The sequence below is a fragment of the Gossypium raimondii genome, chromosome 12 (genome assembly GCF_025698545.1).
Source record: "Gossypium raimondii isolate GPD5lz chromosome 12, ASM2569854v1, whole genome shotgun sequence".
Classification (NCBI taxonomy): domain Eukaryota; kingdom Viridiplantae; phylum Streptophyta; class Magnoliopsida; order Malvales; family Malvaceae; genus Gossypium; species Gossypium raimondii.
This window is the reverse complement of record NC_068576.1, coordinates 3,823,388-3,844,701: the sequence shown is the minus strand read 5'-3', so window position 1 is coordinate 3,844,701 and position 21,314 is coordinate 3,823,388. Positions and strand designations below refer to the sequence as shown.

General features: G+C 31.9%; 2 protein-coding genes and 1 non-coding gene across 3 annotated transcripts; 1 reads left to right on the top strand and 2 right to left on the bottom strand.

The window, feature by feature from the left end:
• Positions 1 to 384: 384 nt before the first annotated feature.
• Positions 385 to 2,407, bottom strand: LOC105762889 (uncharacterized). The gene is made up of 3 exons (XM_012580849.2): positions 1,845 to 2,407; positions 939 to 1,145; positions 385 to 840 (listed from the first exon to the last, which is right to left on the bottom strand). The coding sequence occupies exons 1-3, from the start codon at positions 2,373 to 2,375 to the stop codon at positions 781 to 783; spliced, it is 798 nt and encodes a 265-aa protein (XP_012436303.1). The 5' UTR covers positions 2,376 to 2,407; the 3' UTR covers positions 385 to 780.
• Positions 2,408 to 2,490: 83 nt separating this feature from the next.
• Positions 2,491 to 2,562, top strand: TRNAP-CGG (transfer RNA proline (anticodon CGG)). The gene has a single exon. It is a non-coding gene; the product is annotated as a tRNA-Pro (tRNA).
• A 990-nt stretch (positions 2,563 to 3,552) lies between these two features.
• LOC105762316 (protein MEI2-like 7) lies at positions 3,553 to 5,065 on the bottom strand. Its single transcript, XM_052624892.1, has 3 exons — positions 4,383 to 5,065; positions 3,779 to 3,920; positions 3,553 to 3,696 (listed from the first exon to the last, which is right to left on the bottom strand). Exons 1-3 carry the CDS (start codon positions 5,063 to 5,065, stop codon positions 3,553 to 3,555), a joined length of 969 nt encoding a protein of 322 aa, XP_052480852.1.
• Positions 5,066 to 21,314: the final 16,249 nt, after the last annotated feature.

Sequence of the window (21,314 nt, the reverse complement as noted above, 5' to 3'; positions counted from 1 at the left end):
AAAACTATTTTGGATAAAAAAATAAAAGAAAAAGAAACTAGTTCGGTGTTACCATAATTATCCCTTAGAAAAAGTCAATTCCTTGCCTTAATTGTCACAATATCAGCATCCTATAATCTTAAATTGAGCTCTTTCAACATTTAGAGACCAACTTTTATATATGGTTATACATACACCAACTACATGACAAACATGAAAGAAGCAACATGCAAGAATAAAATGCAAAAACAAGACCCAAAAAGGACATCCAATCTTAAACCAATTAACAATAACGGGGACAACTTAAATTGCATATAAAATCACATGAAAAAACCTTAAAGATATATGCATATATTTTAGACTTGTTGATGACTATTTCCATGCAGCAGACCATGACAGGGAAAGTAACATGACACAGGACATATATTTAGCTCAAACTCATATAATTTGCCGTCTTTCCAACTAAAATCATGCTCCATAATATAATAAACATAAGGAGACAGTCACACCAGAATTGCCTAAACCCTATGCTCATTATTATGACCAAATAGAAAGCTGAAACTGTTTTAACGGAGAATTCAAATTGCATATCGAATCTACATATACTTGGAAGCTAGAAACTACTATTGCATATCTATGCCTTCCTCAACCTACAATCTCCTTTAAATCCATCACAAATTCATATCAACATTCATTGCATGCATCATACTTGTCAACGAACCAAACCTTGCCACGGATTCTATTTACGTGATGAAATCTGTCACCAAAAAAGTATCACTGGGGAATAGTGGAAATCATTATTCAAACCCTGCTGGTTCCCCTTCTACCGCGTCCAGAGAATCTAGGTAAAGGTCCTTTGTTCTGCATATTTCACAAAGGGGAATTACAGGGGTTGAGCAAAAAGGCTACAATGATTATAAGAAAGCATAATTATTTTGTTCAGTATCTTTAGTCTTTACCGTCAATGTAGGTTTCAGCTTTGATTGCCTTCTGATGAAAGCTCTTTGAAACTCTTTCTTTTTCTCTTCAGCCTTCATTTTGGTGAGACTAGGCTTGTATATGATCACAGTCCGACCAATTTGTCCAACGACGACTGAACCGGTTGCTTGCTCTAGTTGGCTCACCACATCCTCTAGCTCTCCAGGACAGGTCCGGTGAATTTTGATCTGTTAACATACTTTGAAGTTAAACACAGATATACCAAATATTTCTCCAGGACAGCTTGTGTTATATAATAAGGGAATCACACTGCATCTTCACCAATAGGCAATAGCAATCTCAATGGCTAACAAACATTGGGGATCCAAATGAACTTTAATTCCCAATTAACACAAAAATCAAATTGGGATGCTTGATTCTCTTTTCTCTTCACTTGACCAGTTTGAACTGACTCAAGTATGATATGAAAAAAATGAACTAAATTGCAACATTACGAAACATGATGATTGGGGAAAAGAAAAAAAACATAAATGAACACAAATGTGTGCTAAAGCTACTTATGATTAAATTTTTATAAGCAACACGAAACATAACTAGAACATAATACAAATAGATAGATATACAAACATACAAATTATCAGGTTTCACTTATAGTCCAAAATTCCTCGGACTAGGACTCAAAGAAGACACAGTTCAACCCAAAGCAAACAGCGGTGATAAAGAAAAAACATCTAACATTTACTACCCATAACTTAGAATGCATCAAATGGCATGAAACAATAACTTCAAGCAAAAATACAATGACTAAAGTAAGTTAGACATTAAATTTCAAATAAAGTTAGTTCATTTATTATGATAGTTTGAAGAACATCCATTAACGATGTCAAGGAGTTTAAACCCTAAAACCTGAAAAGAAAAAGAGTTACCTTCAGAAGCTCATTGGCTTCAAGAGTCTCAAGAAAAGAGAAAATGACATTATCAGTAACACCAGATTTGCCCACCAGTTGACACTTCAATTTCTTCCCTAAACCATGAGCGTAAGAAGCCAGCTCTTTCTTTTCCTTAACCGTTAGATTGAGTAGCTTCACATTCTTAACCTCGGTATTTTCGGCGACAACCTCCGAACCCAAATTTTTAGGACTTCCCTCTTCCCCGTTCTCACTCCCATAATCATCATCATCATCATCTTCATCCTCCTCATCATTTCTATCATGTTCTTCAGATTCAAATACTAGGTCTTGGTCTTCGTTCAGTTCTTTGTCTAACAAGGATAAAGGGTAGCTGTCATTGTGGCTTGAATTTGAGGAATAGGTGATAGAAAGAGAGTGGATTCGAGGGAGCGTGAGGGAAGAAGAAGAAGAAGAAAGAATGGGATTTTGAAGGATTGGGAATTTATTGTGGAATCTGGTGATTGAGAAGCAAAGGGGTCTTAGGAGTAGACCAAGTGTTGCCGCCATTACTATCTGTCACTGCACTGTGTGATTTTGGTACAACGATATTTAATCAAGTGGATGATGATAACATTCATCCACAAATAACTAAAATATACGTTATGAAGACAGAAGAAGTAAAGGGTGTTTGGTCTAGTGGTATGATTCTCGCTTCGGGTGCGAGAGGTCGCGAGTTCGATTCTCGCAACACCCCCTCCTTGTGGAATTTTGACTGATAATACTATTCCCCATGTCATCGAGTAGTATAGATTCTAGATGGGGAGGGGGGGGGAGGTTATCCATCTCGTCACGCCTTTTGCCTCATCAAATCAAATTATTACTATACATCTAAATGATTATGAATGAAATCAGCCATGGGTACAATCCACAGTCTGTCACCGCAACTTTCATTTCAATGTCCACTCTCCTCCCCCATCTTTCAATGCTCCCTTCACTTTCCCAATACCTCATTTCTACTCCTACCCCTTTATTTACGCAAAGGTACACGATTCCATAGACTAGTGCATCTCAAGTGTTGGTTTATTTGTATTTTAAGGCTTATACCTGTTTTCAATGGCGAAAAGGTTTTCTATTTCAAACCTATTACTTGAAAAACAAAAAGTTGTTGATGGAAGCCCTCAACTACAGAGTTGAGACGTCTCCTTCCAAATATGAAGGAGAATGGAAAAACCAAACGCACAGGCACAGCTTCCTAAAACGATCCATTCAAACCAGGGATTTACTGCTCTAGTAAAAATTGGCATTTTCCTCCTTTGGTGAAACGGATTTTCAGTCCAAGAACTTCTTGTCGTTTTACAGCAGTTTTAACATAGAAACTTGGTTGAATGGTGCCCCAAAGACACCGTCAAGGCGTACACCCACATAACTACATGCAGCTTTTGTGTTACTCGAAGAAAGGGATACTGCCATTACACTTAGCGGACTTTATATATTTACATAACACCCAACCAATTACAAGGTGGATTTCGCCACCTGCCCTTTGATTTTACATCTGACCCAGGTGCCAAGGTCCACCCCATCACATTGTGACCAAAAAGAGTCTAAAAACAAACTTAAGAACACAACCAAATTGAACACCAACAACAGAAGTAAACTAAACAGTTAAAAATAAAATAAAAAGAGGCCACCACTGTTTTTGTCTCATACGGCCATACATATTAGTATCCCAGATATGTCACCCTAGTTACTTGGAACCTATGCATCTTCCGACTATAGTTTCTTTCACCGCTTGCTTAGAACCATCACGAGCTGGATTGAAACTCAGTGGTTGAAAGTTTTCACTAGGAAATTCCATATTCTCAAAGTGCTTCACTAGCTCCTCTCTGCCCTGTTTAAATGTTCAATTCACCAACTTAAGTACTTAAACAGGCTTAACATTGTTGGGTTTATAGATATACAAAAATGTATACCTGAAGTTTGGCGCAATGTATCTCACGAATCTTGTTTGAGTTGATACAAGGCCAATGTTTATTATGCCAAGCACGGGAAAACTTCCTGGCTGCTTTTGGGTTCGTGAAGTTTACGAATGCATAGCCCTTGTTTGATTTGGTACTACAATCATGGAAAACAATCGAGTATTAAAATTATAGGTAAAATGAACGAAGTGAAATGAAATGATCAAGGAAAGTGAATTTTTGTAACATACACAAAGTCTATCGGAAGGTATAGGAAATCAAACGCTGACAATGAAGGTTGTTCATCTTCATCTGCACTACCAATCTGAGACTCAGCCTCTTTATTCGTAAGCATGCAATGCTGGTCAAGAACATCCTCCAACATCTCTCGTCTACAAACCCCAATATCCAATACTTCATTCAAATGTTTTAAGCAGAGAAATCTATAAAGATCCGTAAGGCAACCCAGAAGATCTTTACAAGTCTCAATCAACAGCAAACACTAATGAAGAACAAACAATAAATGCTGAAAAATAATCACAGGGAAGACGAAAAGACAACTAAAACATTCATAAACCCATAACATTGAATATAGATGAAACCAAAAGATTATATATACGTGTATCTGTTGGGTATGTTCTTTATCATGACCGTCGTTTCCAATCCGTCAGGCTTTAGAGGAATGGGTGGATGTTTCTCTCGCTTGTTATACTTATTACCAGCCCGACCTCGAGCCGTCTTTGGGTAAGTTTTAGCAAAATGCTTCTTGTCTTGAGAACTGTAACTGCTAGGCTTCCCCCTACATTGTTTCTTGCGAGCTTGGCTACTATTACGATCAACAATTACAAACCCTTTTTTCCCATATCTTTTATCGCTCTTCCAGTAAGGTTTATCTCTAACGCTTGGCCTGGTACCTCCCAAGTTTTCCTTTCGAGCCGCGGTTCTAGGCTCCGGCGCTTCGTCGACCACCATGGTAGTCTTGAATGGTTCCAGCAAGGGAGTGACTGTTTCAGTCATGGGCACAGATGCAGAAGCCGCCTTCTCAGGGATGAAGAAATGGGGCTGAAGTGCATGTGGATGAGGATAGGTGTATGAAAGGTGAGAGAACGTGGAAGCTGACAATAAAGGATGGGTATAATAACGAAGAAATATTGGAGTTGAGGGTGAAAACACGGGAGAAGAAGCTGAAAGCAGACGTTTCCTTGCAGGGAAAAACTCAGGGGCTTCTGGGTTTAAGCTCCAGTTTCTCATCCCTATGTTGTGGGGAAAATCTTGGGCAACATCAGCTCTCACGATCGCCATGTTCAACTGTAACGCACTAGCACGGTTCTAAGGCCATTGACCCTTGACCTTCCACATATATACTAACCCTATAATTCTTCTTTTTCCCTATATATTCAAATTTATTCGGCTTTCTTATTTAAATAATGTAAAAAATTACCTCTATATCCAAAAGTTATTTTTCAAATAATTTTTTAAGGGCGCCTTATAATGCTGTTGTTAGGTTGAAAAAAATATGATTTCACTATATTTATGACATTTTTATGTTGTTACCAAATTATGTACAATAATTTGAGGCTTTTTACTTGAAAAATAAAAAATTAAATACTAAAATGGCACATCACATGATTAAATATCAAAATGATATCGCAGTGGAGTGGTGCCTTTTTATAGGCAATACCGTTATTTTTTTAATAAAATTTATTTTTTATATTTTTATAAAATTTATTTTATTTAATGGTGTCATTTACATAGGCGGCACCACATGTATAAAAGTTTCGAATCTAGTATGTGCCCGTGTATAAATACAAAATTGGGATACTGGGGGTGATGCCTATTTAATGGTCCTAGTGAAGAAGAGAATTAGGGTTAAAAAAAATAGCAGAAGAGAAGGAAGAAGAAAGAAAGAAATGAGAAGAAAAAAGAAGGATAATGTATTTTTGTTTTTTTAATAGAATGGATTATGATGAGGATAATTTATTTTGTTAGTATTATACAATTTGTTTATTGTTGTTTTATGTTGTTTTAATTTATTTTAAAGTCATTTTGTTAGTTACTATTATAAATTATTTGTTTAGTTTAATGTTTATTGTGATTTGTTAGGTTATTAATATAAATTTTATTAATTTTTAATTTATTTTAAAGTTATTTTGTTAGTAAGTATTATAAATTAATTATTAGTTAGTGATGACATCATAGGAAAATAGATAAAAACTGAAAATCGAGAAAAAATTTATTTTGTCATAGATATTGGTTGAAATGGCAACAAATCTGATATTGCCTGATAAAATAACAACTTCAACACAAAGGGAGAAAGTTGATAAAATGATGAGACAATTGCAAGATTACAGAATGAAACAAGAAGAAGACATCATTCAACACCTTATTAACGTAAATCAAAAGATGCAAGAAGTGTTATAGAAGGGTCATGAACTGATTAGAAAGAATAAAGTGCAATACTTGACCCTTAAAGGGCCATTAATAGAACGAGAGCAGCAAATCATTTTAGACCAACTTTAGAAAAAATTGGTACCACGAACCTATTGAAATATAGTTATATACTTCATGAAGTTTAAAATCTCTTATGGAGCAAGAAAAATAACGAGACAAAGTGTAGGTTCGCGAAAGTTGACTGGGAAGCAAAATATCTTTGACATGCCATGGATAGATAAATTAGTTGTTAGAAAATTACCAAGAGAATTTATAAGTTCAATACTCGTTATAAAGATTGAAGAGGAAAAAGATCCTGAGAAATTTCCAAATTGGATTGTAGAAGATGAATGTGAAGAGAATTCAGAATTTAATATAAAGAATTTCCCAGAGAAAGATACAAAATCGAAGATGAAAGAAAACGTATAAATGAGTTTAAGTGGTTAAATGTAAAGATAAATGTTACAGAGTAGAGAATGTAAAAAAATGAGTAAATATGGTTGTACATGTATGAAATGAGAACTGAAAAAATCTAAGCTTATGAATGAAAAATTTTGCATATTGATATAATTTTGGTCTCTTTTATTAATTAAATGTTTTATGTAAGTTTTTTTACTGTTCAAATTGTTTTGAGAATTTTTATTTCTTTTTAACAAATTTAGTATTGAAGATAGATAATTAGTTTTTCATATGCATTTATTTCAATGGAGTAATTTTGACAACAACTGTGGAATGTATATTTGAATGTTGCCAACAAATAGTAATGAGATTTAATAGAAATGTCTCGTTTGATTATATAAAATAAATGATTAATGCATAAATTATTAGACGTTGTAAGAGAAGGATCTCGAAAATTTTCTACAAGTTTTCAATTTCAACAGATCCCATCAACTTCACCAAAATGAAACTTGTAAATGATGAAGATGTAGAGACAATGGTCGCTCTTTATTGTGGGAATAGGAGAGACCAAAATGGATCGATTCAGTTATTTGTAGAGTTAGCTTGTGTGTAGCCAACTGAATATCCCACTCCAGTAGGTAAAGAACATGGAGCTTAAGAGCTGTGTATGGTGGTTTCGATATCGTACATTAATAGTCAATCAACTATACGTGAGATCGACATTGATCTTAATGTTACACCCGAGACTAATGAGGTTGGTGATGATGGATACGAAAATTTGTTGGGCCTCACACATGCACTTCAACACGTATGACAGAAGATCATCGAAAACTTGATTCCAAAATTATTTGTACGTATATTGATAAGGTGTACACCCTCGAGCGTCATTGCGTGTCTAGGAGAACGAGTTCCTCGTCCTGTCTGACCTGTCTACATGGAAGGTGCCTCCGATAACTTTCGAGCTTTTCCCAAACAAAGGGTTACGTAAGAATCCGAAAGGTCATTAGCAATCATCTAGAATCCATAATGAAATGGACATTAGGGAGAAATCCAATGGGAAGTTGTGTGGCATATGCAGAGTAGTTGGTTATAATTGGAGTAAATGCCCGCATTGAAACTACTATATTGGACAATCGTAGCGATCGGGTAGGAATTGAGCTAATGTACTCAAATGTTGCAATGAATCTAATTTAAATTACAAAGTTTGTTTCAGGTTTTAATATTGCAATGAATCTCAATTAAATAAGTTTGTCTAAAATTTGTTACAATTAATCTGATTTGAATTATAAAGTTAGTCTAAAGTTTGTTTCATTTATATTTTTGTAGAATTAAATAAATACAAACTTGACTATTTAAATTGCAAAAGCCCCTAAAATTGATGGTTTGATGGTGTGGTCCTAGGGGTATATTTTTGTAGAGGTCGACATTTACATTACGGGTGATTGCGAAACATAGATGAAAAATCATATGCCTCAAACACCATTGATGAACTTAAGCCGAGAGAAGTAGAGTACTACGAGCTGATATGAGTGGAGTACTGAGGTGGATACGAGCCAGGAGGAGTGGAATATTGCGGTGGTAGTGGGCTGAAGATATCAAACTTTGAATGATATCTGTGGCCTGACAAGCCTGGGAAATAGTCATCGCCTCCCAAGTCTGAATGATAAGAATTATTCCCAGAGTGTAGCTCCGGCTCCGGCTTTGGCTCTGGCTCTAGCTCGGGTGCAGGAGGTGGATATGGAATGGGATGAAAAGGTTACCCAAGTCGTGCCATGTGTTGTGGGATTACCATCGATCGCCCACCAAACAAAAATGGTTTCCCCATCTCAGAGTACCACAGTATGTACTCTAATGAGGGTTGAAAATCCAAAGCACGATCAATCTGAGGTATCCGCCACAACAAGTTGTTTCACATTGCAATATATTATTCATGCACTTCCGCACAATCATTTCCATGTTTCTCCTCTTTGTTAATACCGTGGATGTCCCCCAACTATATTGGCAGTGTCGGGATATACTATATACAACCAAACTGTCGGAGTACTCGATCACCGTGATACCACTCCATTGTTTAGAAATTGATAATGGATGCGTTAATAAACCATAGGTTTGAGTAGGCATGGGCAGACGAGGGAATAACCGCCATAATTTCTGGGACAGAATACGACATCTAGATGAACTGCATAGTTAATAACATGGTTATATTAATGCGGGTTGAGTAAGATAAAATAATAAAATGTCATGAATATTGGAAAAATTTACCCCCTCTCCAGCATGATTCTCAATCATCAGACGATATATTAGAACCGTGTATGACCTCCTAATGCCCGAATTAGTGCTTCATCTACAAAAATAAATTGTTAGAATAGGATCATCCAAAAAAATGTCAACTAATTGTTATAATTAGTAAAAATTCATTACCTATTCACAACTGGAAATACATATTATTGGTGACTAATGGATGCCAAGAATGGCATCCAGTAAAGCACCCAATACTGCAATAATATGAGGCATCCACCTATGTCCACCGTAGAAGGATTTGTCATCCTACAAAGTTCGCGATACAACATAGCTAATATTGCGAACCCCCGACTGTACAAATGGATGTTATGCAAATTAGATAATATGGACAAATACATAAAGTGGACATTGTTGTTGTTTGCATCTGGCATAAGTACACCTCCTATAATGTGCATAATATAAGCTCGAACGACGTGCATCACCTCTCATTCACTGGTAGTACTTAGTAAATGCTTGAAAATGACCTTTAGCCATGGAAACCTCAAACCCGTAAATTTTTCCTCACCAGGCGAGCATCCAAGTAAGTTATAGAAAATTACGGTCGACCTAGAAATCGAACTTATGCCCGTGACCGCATTCTCGTCGATGAGGAACCCGAGTTGCAGTGCAACATCCTGTAGAGTGATGGTGCACTCCCTGCACGACAAATGAAATGTGTGGGTCTTCGGATGCCATCACTCTACCAAAGCAGATATTAAGTCGTATCGCAAATCAAAGGTTCGGATCAATACTGCTGTTTCGAATCCGGCTAACTCCAAGTATGACATGAGGTGTTCATCTAACATATAGCCTGCACTATTAACACGACCCTTCAATGTGCGATACGGACCCTGAAATTATTAAATTAGCAAAATAGTTAAATAATCTAATTTAATTCCGTAAATGACATAAGTAACAAATAACAATTTTATTACCATCTCATTAATAGTACTTGATATGTGATCATCATTATTAATTAAAGAACCCATTTGTTACAAATCTGCAATTAAAAAAAAGAATTCATTTAATTTGTTGAAAAAAACATAGTAAATAATTTGGATTTGAGTAACAAAAAATATAGTAAATACGTGAGTAACAAAAAGCACAAGAGAAAACACAATAAAAATATCTCATAAATTCCCATATTTTACCTACATAAAAAAATTTATGTTAGTTTACAATAATAATATAATTAAAATAAACATAAACTATTTAAACATAAAAAACATACGAATCGACAAAAAAATAAAATAGAAATATACCTGTTTAGTTTCTTTCAAACAACTTATAAAATTACATAAAAACAAATTTAGGCTTAGTTTGGATGGGCGGTGTGTTTATCTCTGGTGAGGTTAAAAACAGCGGTGGCGGTGAGATTAGTTACTGTAGCGGTGAGATTGGATACTATAGCAGTGAGATTAGAAACAATGGTGGAGTATGTGTTTAGATTCAAATGCAGCTGTAGCGTTGATGTGAGAATAAAAAATAACTATTAAGGACATCAAATTAGATTTGATATATAATAGAAGTTTTTAAATTATTTTACTTCTATAAAATTATTAAAATATGTGAATTTATAAATTAATTTAATAAAATATTAAAATGTATATTCTAATATTTTATTATAAAATAATAAAAAAAAGATTGGGAAAGAAATTAGTTTAACTTCCAATGATAAAATTGTAAAATAATAAATGAAAGTATGGATATTTTTGTCTATTAAAAATACCAACTGCCCTAGTGAATTTTAATTGCTGCTGAAATCTCCAGCTGATTTTCAGCATATCAGCGTGATGGAAATGCATTTTTTGAATCATCATGTTGAAGCAAAACAAAGATAGCAAAGAGGTTGGTAGATCTGACGTCATCGGCATTAAAAGCCAAACCAAAGGTGGCCTTAATCAGCATTTCAATACATCAAAAAAATTGTGAAATAAATCAAAAATAAATAAAATTACATTATAACAAATCACAATTTACATTAAACTAAACAAATAATTTATAACCTAATCATAAATTACTAACAAAAAATACAAAAAACTTACATTTATGACAATTCACAATAAACATTAAACTAAACACAAACAATTTATAACCTAATCATAAATTACTAACAAAATAACTTTAAAATAATTATAAAAAAGCAAAAAAATTTACATTTATAAAAAATCACAATAACATTAAACTAAATACAAATAATTTATAACCTAACCATAAATTACTAACAAAATGACTTTAAAATAATATAAAAATACATTCATAACAAATCACAAAACACTAAACTAAACACAAACGATTTATAACCTAATCATAAATTACTAACAAAATAACTTTGAAAAAATTACATTCATAAAAATCACAAAACACTAAACTAAATACAAACAATTTATAACCTAATCATAAATTACTAACAAAATAACTATAAAAATTAAAAAATTCAATTCATAAAAGATCACAAAACACTAAACTAACCACAAACAATTTATAATAATTAATAACAAAAAAACATAAAAATTAAATTTAAAAATATTAATTACTAAAATAAATACTTTTTATTTCTTTATTTTCCTTCCTCTCCTTTCTTTCCCTCTTTTTATTCTCCTTGCCGAACCCTTTTACAAGGGGGATCATGGCTATAAGGTCCCTCATCCTCTCTTTTTTCCCTTGGAATGGACTAAACACTGCAAAATTGCAGTGTACAGAGGTGACAGAGGTGACGGCTGATTGGCACCAGTGCTGCCTGTCAAGGAGGTGTGACTGGTGCCACCAGTCCATGTGGCGTCATTGGTTCGGGCGAGCCAATCACGGGTCAAAATTTGACCTTATTTTGATCGTATTTCGACAATATACATGTGGTGCCACTTATGTAAATGGCACCACTAAATAAAATAATTTTTTAAAAAATATAAAAATAAATTTTATTAAAAAACAGTGGTGTCGCCTATGAAAAAGACACCACTGCCGCCACTGACATACCATTTTGGTATTTAATTTTTTTAAAATATTTTGCAAGTAAAAAAGCCATAATTTGATGCTAAATCAATCATATGTGTTATTATTATTATTTTAGATTTTTTAAAATTTTTTTAAAAAGTGATCATTTTAGAAAGAGAAAACTGAACGCATTTTTCATCAATCGTCAATTCCAACGATTTTTATTTGTTTCAATTAAATTTTTACAAATGATAACCTCTCTTATTTGTTTTGACAATAAACACAAACGATAATAACAAAACGAAATTTTAAATTGCATTATTTTTAATTAAGTTAAATCTATCTTCTAATTTTTATTTAAAAATTATATATTAAATAATTAAAATCAAATCTCACAATGGGAGATTATTTTTTAATTTTAATTTAGATAAAATTTTGAGATTTTATCTTATTTTAAAAGTTTGTTTCAAATTTTGGTTGGATTACAGTTTCTAAATATATCTCGGCACTTGAAACATTTCACTACAATTAAAAGATAAAAGGTGATGATTAAAAAGTACGGAGGAGAGGAGAGAGATGGCATTGAAATGGGGGCGAAAAGAAAGTTAATGTCACGTATGAGAAAAGGCATTTATTTATAATTAGAATAAAAATATCGATTATAATAATATTATAACATTAAACAGACGGTGCCGTTAAAATTGACAATGTTCCCGCCTTTCATTTATCACACCCCTCTTTTGCTCGCTCTGTCAGAATTTTAGACTGCCTTTTCAATTTGAATCTACGCTCAACTCATTGTTTTTTATTACATTTAAAGTTTATTTGGATGGGCGATGCGTTTACTTGTGATTAGTGTAAAAATAGTAGTAGCGGTGATATTAGATACTGTAGTGATACTATAGCGTGAGACAAAAAGTAAGCTAAACGCACCGCACCGTACCCAATCGCCCGTTCTCAAAATTCGTTCTCTTTTACTTTCTACTTTGGTGATTTCCAATTTTCCCGTTAGATATAATTATAAATTTAATCTCCAATTTTTATTAATTTAGTATTTACTTTTTTCTCTTATAAAAAGTTAAATATTTATATATAGACTAATTAGAAAATTGTAATGTGTCAATAAATTAAAGATAAAAACCCTAAGCTTACTATTTATCACTACGGTATATTTTTAGGTGCAATTCTCATTCGTTAATGTATATTTTTAAAAATATTACAAATTTAATATTGATGAATTTAAATATTTGTAAATTTAATAAGAGTAAGTGTATAACATTGATTTCGATGATAATCAATCTATTTGTTATAAACCTTCAAAGTTTGCTTTTCCACGTGAAAGAGCCTAGACATGCCAATAAGAGCAGAAGACAAAATTGTATTTTATACCCAAGACTCAAACACAGGGCGAAGCCAGAATAAATTTTTAGGGGGCCGAATGAAATTTTAATTTTTCATAGTCTATATCTTTATAATTTTTAATGGATTAAATCAAATTTTTATAATTTTAGGGGCCAAAGTGTAATTTTACTTTTACTAATTTAAAATTTTTTAAATATTTAAGGGCATGAATAATAATTTTACATTTTAAGGGGGCCAAGGCCCCTGCCAGCCCCTCCTAAATCCGCCTCTACCCAAACAGGCAAGTGCTTAGCTAGTTTGCAAATCGCCAATATATTATATCTCTAGAATACATCAAAGTCATTTAGATTCAACAAATGAGGATTGTCCTGTAACACCCATTGTCCGAATTTATCGTCGGGTTTGAGCTACAAAATGCTGATCTAGTTATTGAAGCATCAATATAAAATAACCATTCAATTTATGATATTATACGCATAGATGCAAGCAAGACAAACATATAATGTGATATATAACTAATATCGGGATTTACACAGGTTTAAGAATGTTATTATATTAGTTCACTTTCGAATTATTTCACAATATGTCACGTCGTGACGACATGTTTATGCTCGTCACTACGTCACTCTCTGTGATGGCGAACGTTGCAGCGTTAAAAGTTCGAGGTCACGATGTTGCCCCTATTTTTGACAAAATACATACTGATACCTAATTCAAGAGTTACAAAACCATTTCTATCTAAATATTCAATCAACATTGCACAAAAAAAAAGCTATTTAAACCATTCCAGTGACAACCAAATCCCAGCATACACAAATACATACTAGGCATTTTTATGTATATGCCACATAGTATAAATTCAATATAACTTTATAACTACCATCTCTAGATAGTGTACACTTCCTCGCTAATCCAACTCGATTGTTCTACAGGTACAAATCTACAAAGAAGAAAACAAGTAAAGTAAGCATTAAAAATGCTTAGTAAGTTCAAATGGAAACTAAAACATAATTGATCATTAAGGCATAATTAACTAATCCATTTAGCAACCAACCTAACTATCCTTTGGCAGATTGACATATCTTGTAATGACCCAAAATTCACAGGCATCGAAAAAGTGCAATATCGGCCACCGTCTTAGTAAACCAAGTTCGTAAATAATTATTAGAAATATTTATGAGTCTAGTAGTGAGCTTAATTAAGCTTTAATTAGGTGAATTTAGCTTAATTAAGAGTAATTGCGAAAAAAGATTAAATTGAATAAAGGGGTAAAAGTTTAATTGTAGATTAAAAGAAAATAATAGGGACCAAATGGGTAATTAAGCCATATTTGGAGGTTGAGGCGGATAAGATTGTAAAAATCTTAGATTTTTACATGATTTAATTATAAATATATAAATTAATTATAAAGTATATTATTAAATTAATTATATTATAAATATTATATTAAGAAATAAATTAAATAAAGACAAATGTATGGTAATAATTTAATACAAGTGTATTAATAAAATACATACATTTGTAATACTTATATTTATTTATTAAAATATTATATTAAATTATTGTTGTAATTATTAATATTATCAAATAAATTGAATTATGACAAATGCAGGGCAATGATAAAACACGTGTAATAATTATATGTGTACAAGTGTAATACATGTATTTGATATTAAGTAGATATTTATTTTAATTATTATTATATTAAATTAATTAATTTAATAAACAAATAAAAGAAAATGAAATGAAATAAAAGAGAAACAAAGAAAGGAAGAACAGAACCATTCGAAACAGAGCAGGGAAAGGAGAAAAAAAAAAAAGAAAAAGAAAAACTAGAGTTTGAAGGTTAAAGCTTTAATAGGTAAGTCAATTAAGTTTTTTTATCTAAATTTGATGTTTTAGAAGCTTTGGAACAAAGTTTTGTTGAAATTAAGTTGAGGTTTTGGAAGTTTTAGGTTTTTAAACATAGTTCATGTTGAACAAAATAATGAATTAGGGGTTTAATTGAATGAATTTTAAGTTAGAATTGATTAAAGGATTAAATTGTAAAGTAGGTTATAAGTTTTGTGTTGTAGGATTTAATTGAAAGAAGTTTTAAATTGGGGTTTTATTATGAACATTAAATAGTTAAGTAGAATATGGAAGGAAATTGAATAGAAATAAAGTATGAATTGAGTTAGAAAAGTAAATGAGTTAATTAGGATTAAATTGGAATTAGGGTATAAATTGGATAAAAGTTCAATTATTATTATTAATTAGTGCTGTAATTAATAGTATAATTATTTTAATTTCCGTAGCTAGCAAAGAACTCGAGGCATCTGTAATACCCCAAAAATTTTTACAGTAAGATATTATCTTTGATATAATAAATAAGAAAATAAAGTGAAAAAAAAGGAGAAATTTTGGAGCTATGTCAACATTGGGAAGTATATTATGACATATTAGTTCAAGAAAGGATTAAATCGCAAAAGTGAGAAAAGTTTTGTTGCCCAAGAGTAAATACTCAAAATTTGAGGGGTTAAAGTGTAAATATGATAATGTTAAAGGACCAATGGTGTAAATATTTTGAGAGTGGAATGATCTAGAAACTAAGTAAAATGGATGGATTATGACCAAATTGAAAAAGGTGAAGAATTTTGAGAGACTAAATTGCAATTTTACCAAATTAAATGATGACTCAAGGATGAAATTTTAAAAGATTATAAAGGGCAAAATGGTCAATTAGAGAGAGAGAATTCTAGAAGGTAATGATGATGTTGGTGATATTTTTAATTAATTAATTAGATAAATATTATTTAATTAATATTTTATTAAGATTTTTAGTATTATTTTATTATCAAATGATTAATATAAAAGGGAGGAAAGATGAAGAGAATTCATCATCTTTCCCATGCACCAACGTGAGAAAAAGAAAAAAGAAAGAAAGTTTTTTTTCTTTACAATTTGGCCCTTTTTACCAAAAATCCACCATTTTTACTTAGAATTCAAAGAAATTTTCATAACCACCAAGAGAGAAAATTGATAAGGAGACTATGGGGAGCTAGAATATCAAGTTAGATTCAAGAAATAGAGGCTGGAGGAGAGAGAAAATCAAGCTAAAGATTGAAATCAATATAGCAAGATAAGAACATCAAGATTTCAATATATTTTTGAGTTTGATATTATTGAAAAAGTATGAAATTGATGTTAATGTAGGATTTTATTATATAAGGTTCTATGTTCTTGATATGTTAGTGAAGAAAAATAAGAGAAAGTGATGGGAAATACTATAGAGAAAGGGAATAAGGGTGTTATAAATTTAGTAATCAACATTTTGCACTAAAACAGTTTTGGACAGCAGCAGTAGGTTAACTTTGAAAAATCACTATAAATCATGAAATTCGAATTAGAGGATGAGAAAAATACAGAATTAAATCTTATTGAGCCTAGTTTCTCATAGAAGAAACGGTGTAAGTAATGGAATTCTAAATCATGAGATATAATGAATTTTGTGAGACAAGGTCAGAATGAATTTGGGTTTCCCTGTTTTGACTTTGGAGAATCATCAAATATTTTAGAAAAATAATTAGGGGTTAAAATTTATATGATTAAAATCCTTAATGAGTCTATTTTTAATAGAAACAAACGGTAACATCATCTGAATCCCGTACGATGAGATAATTAATTTTTAGTGAATAAGGGTCGAAACTGTCAGACAGCAGAATAGGGATGATTTTAAAGAATAAACTGTACTTATTGGCTAAACTAAAAATTCTGAAAATTTTATGGTAAGAATATATGTGAGTCTAGTTTCGGGAAAAAAATTAGCGGATCTTAATTTATAGTTCCGTAGCTCAAGATATGAATAATTTAGTGATTATTACTCAAGTGGACAACTTTGAATGAATATATAAATAAATGGTGAAATTATAGATAATGTTACATATAAGCATGTTATATACATTAAGGATGTGGAATGGAGAGGAGGAGGAGAAAAATATATGATTATTCAAATAGCATGAGTTTTCATTAAAAATGACCAATTCATCTGCTTTTAGGTTCAGGGACTAAATTGAACAAATGTGAAACTTTAAGGGTAAATTTGTAAAAATGTCAAAAAGTGATCAAATTGCATGAAATGAATTGTTTTATTATTTAAATTAAATTGAATGAAATATTAATTTAGATCAAGATTGGGTGGAAATTGAGAAAATAAAATTTTCCAAAATGTCCCTGAATTTTGCTATTTACGCAACTTAGCCTGGTAAGTTCGTATGAACTATATTTTGTATAATTTTAATAGAAGTGAATGCTATTTGGTAATGAATATTATATATATGTGTGTTTTATTATTGGAATTGAATTATTATTTGTAATAGGTATAATTATTATATGTTTTGAAATGATTATCAGAAGCTCGATTAGGTTGGAAGCTTGTTGGAGATATATCACATTATCCATTGGTTCTATTGGTAATTTTGGATGATTTGATTCTGGTTATAATGACTTGTATAAGTTAAATTGGTTAATGATAGCTCATAAATGTTTTGATTTTGATTGGTTATAAATATGAATGCTTGATGAAATGAAATGTCTGAAAATTAATTTGTAAACTCCGGTAATACTCTATAACCCTATTTTGGAGAAGGATACGGGTTAGGGGTGTTACAGCATCGATACCGAAAGGAAAGGAAAAGGTTGTCGAGGAGTAATCGAACAAATCCGGGTTTGTATTACTATAATTCAAACTACTATTTATTAAATGTTATATTTAAATTTATGTGTATTGTAAGTAAAATTTTAAGGTAGGTATCAATATTGAAAAGAATGAAATTGAGGTGAAGTATGATTATGTATGTATATTTGATAGTATATTGTTGGAAAGTGGACATTTGTATCGAATTGAATTGTACATTGAAAGTGAAATTGAAATTGAGAGAGTGATTTGAATACCCTATTAACTAATCAGGCTTAGCCAGATATAATTGACATGCCATAGGATTGGAAGAATACGAGAATTTATCGGTTTTGTCAATCAGGCACTATATGTGTCGTATTAGGCACCACGTGTGTCGTTTCAGGCACTTTATGTGTCGTATACTGTTTCTGATATATTGATCAGGTGTTGTGTACCGTTTTAGGCACAATGTGCCATACTGGTGTGTTTGGTTGGAATCCGTGTATCCGCCAAGGTCCAGGCTTGTTAATAAGGTGAATAATCAAAATGTGAGAATTGAATAAATTTGATTGATCGTACGACTAAAAGTATAAGGAAGAAATAGTTAGTCAAATAGTGAGATTTGAAAGCATGAACTTAAGGTTCAGGAATTGATCAAATTCAAGTAATTAATATATGATATTGTTGATGAATTATCAAATTCAAGTAATTTATGAGTTATAAATTTTCACATGTTTAATGTTATATGGTTAATATTTATAATTCATTAAAGTTACATAGTTTGAATTATGGTAATACCACTGAGTATGAAATACTCAACGTACGGTTGTTTTCGCACGCAGGTCAGTAGAAATCAAAAGTCTCGGTTCAACATTCAAATCAATCCCAATTTTAGAGACAATTTGGTGATGTAATCTTTCTTTTGGTAAAAATGGCATGTACTTAGGTATTATATAAATTATGTACTTAAGTCTTGTAACTTTGGTTGTAAAATGATGTCTAGTATGGATTATAAGTACGAAATGAAATAATATGGCATATTCGGTAAATGTGGCATGAAACTAAAATGGAAATAAATGAAATTATTAGTTGAATTAAAAGTTATTTATGAATGATCAAGTAGATAATTTGTTAAATTAATGTTGTAAGCATAATTAGGCATGTTTGATTGTGGAGATGTATAGGTTGTTATATTGATTGCAAATTGGTTATGGTTTGAAATTGCAGGTAAGGTTAAACAATTATAAAAGGGTTATATTGAGTTTGTTTTTTTTTTTTATAAAAAATCCAGAGCACTCAAACAAGTCCCGATCCACTTCTAATACGTATTCTGGGCCTCGAAGGTCCATAAAAGGGACTAAATCATTAAATTATAATGTGTATGTTATTTATTTGTGAATTTAATTGTAAATTATCCAATATGTTCGGTAATGCCTCATAACCCTGTTTTGGCAACGGTATGGGGTTAAGAGGTGTTACATATCTATACATGCATCATCAATCAAATGCATTAGATGTATTTTAGAATCAAAGCCACGTAACAATCCATGTAACACCCCTAACCCATATTCTTCGCCAGAATAGGGTTACAGAGCATTACCGGAGTTTATAGATCAATAAACAGATATTTCATATAATTTAACATTCATGTCGGAAACCAATTGAAATTAAACATATTGTCCCTTATACGAGTCCTCGGGACCTAAAATACATATTAGAAACAATTCGGGATTAAATCGAAAACTCAAAGAATTTTTAAGAACTAGTCAAAAATTTCAATACTGTAGAGGTCACACTGCCGTGTGGCCAGGCCGTGTGACTCACACAGTCAAGAGACACGCCCGTGTCTCAGGCCGTGTGGGTATTCGAAATAGGGACACATGGCCGTGTCCCAGCCTGTGTAACTCTCTAACTTAGGTCACATGACCAAGTCATACGCCCGTGTGTTAGGCCGTGTGAACATACTGACTTGCATTTTTGAAATATACAGAGGACACACGGCTGAGACACACGCCCGTGTCTCTACCCATATGGACGAAAATAGGTCATTTTCTAAGCCACATTTCTCACCCAAATTGACACCAACCTAACCTCAAAAAATTGCACATCAGCAAGCCATAACAAAACCTTCAACACAAGTTAAAATTAGGTCTTAAACATGTATTATCACCACCTACAACCAATATGCCTTTAGGCATCTCATATGACAACTTAAAACATGTCAACCAAGTATCCAAACTTACCTAATTAACCTATCTAACCAAGTTACCAAAATTCACTTTAACTCAATTATATACATATATATATATATATCACTTATACTAACATCACACTCATACCTTAATTTCATATCAATATGTATGTTGGTTATATAAACAAAATATCATTCATAATATTTACATAAGCTAAATTTTGATCAAAATCGAACAAAACCCTATACATGCCATATAAATCGTATTTAATGTTTCAAAAATTATCGAGATAAGCTGGATAGTGTGACTTGAGTGCTGATCCAATCGTCCAACCTTCTGAAAATCTACAAAGACATTAAACAATACAAATAAGCTTAATGAAGCTTAGTAAATTCGACAGTTTAAACAAAAATCTTATCGAAATAAAATCATTCATGTCAATTCCCTGTCATTCACTAACAATTTCCTGTCATTCATAACTTCTATTAATAAATACATCCGTTTTCAAATCAATATAAAAATGAATAACATGTCTTTCAAATTCATTAGATGAATCACCTTACTGAAATTTTTCCATTCAAAGAACGACTTATAGATAAGAGTACATGTAATACCCCTTACCCGTATTCGTCGCCGAAATAGGGTATGAGGCATTGCCAGATTTTACCAAATTAATTTTTCGTTATTACGAGTTAAATACTATTCATTTATCGAAACATGTCATGACGTCCCTTGGATGGGCCTCCGAAGCCCAAAATATACATTGGGACCAAACCGAGATTAAATCAAAACTATAAGAAATTTTTCACAAAATCCCAAAGTTTTTTTTTGAACTCAATATAACCCCTTTATAAATATCTAATCTTCCCTGCAATTTTAAACTGAGACCAATCCAACACAACCAATCCATTTCAATATATTTTCAAGATAGATTTAACGTATTCATAAGATAATCTCATCACATACCAAAACCAAAATTTGTTAGCCATACGAATGGCTAACCTTACATTCATTTCACATTAACATTTACTTTATTAGCTTATACATGCCATTGATTTCCAAAATAAAGTTTCTTTATGTTGATAGTGTGATGCGTCTCTGACCGAATCCGACCTCCGAGCTCTTAACACTACAAAACAGGGGAAAAAGAAACAAGGTAAGCACTTTGTGTAAACTCATGTAACAAGAATTATACTTACCTAATATTTTCAATACAATGCAATAAACATTCATACATCCATTCAATGCATTATTCCCTTAACATGCACAAACTCAACATTCAAGTTAGTTCAATAAT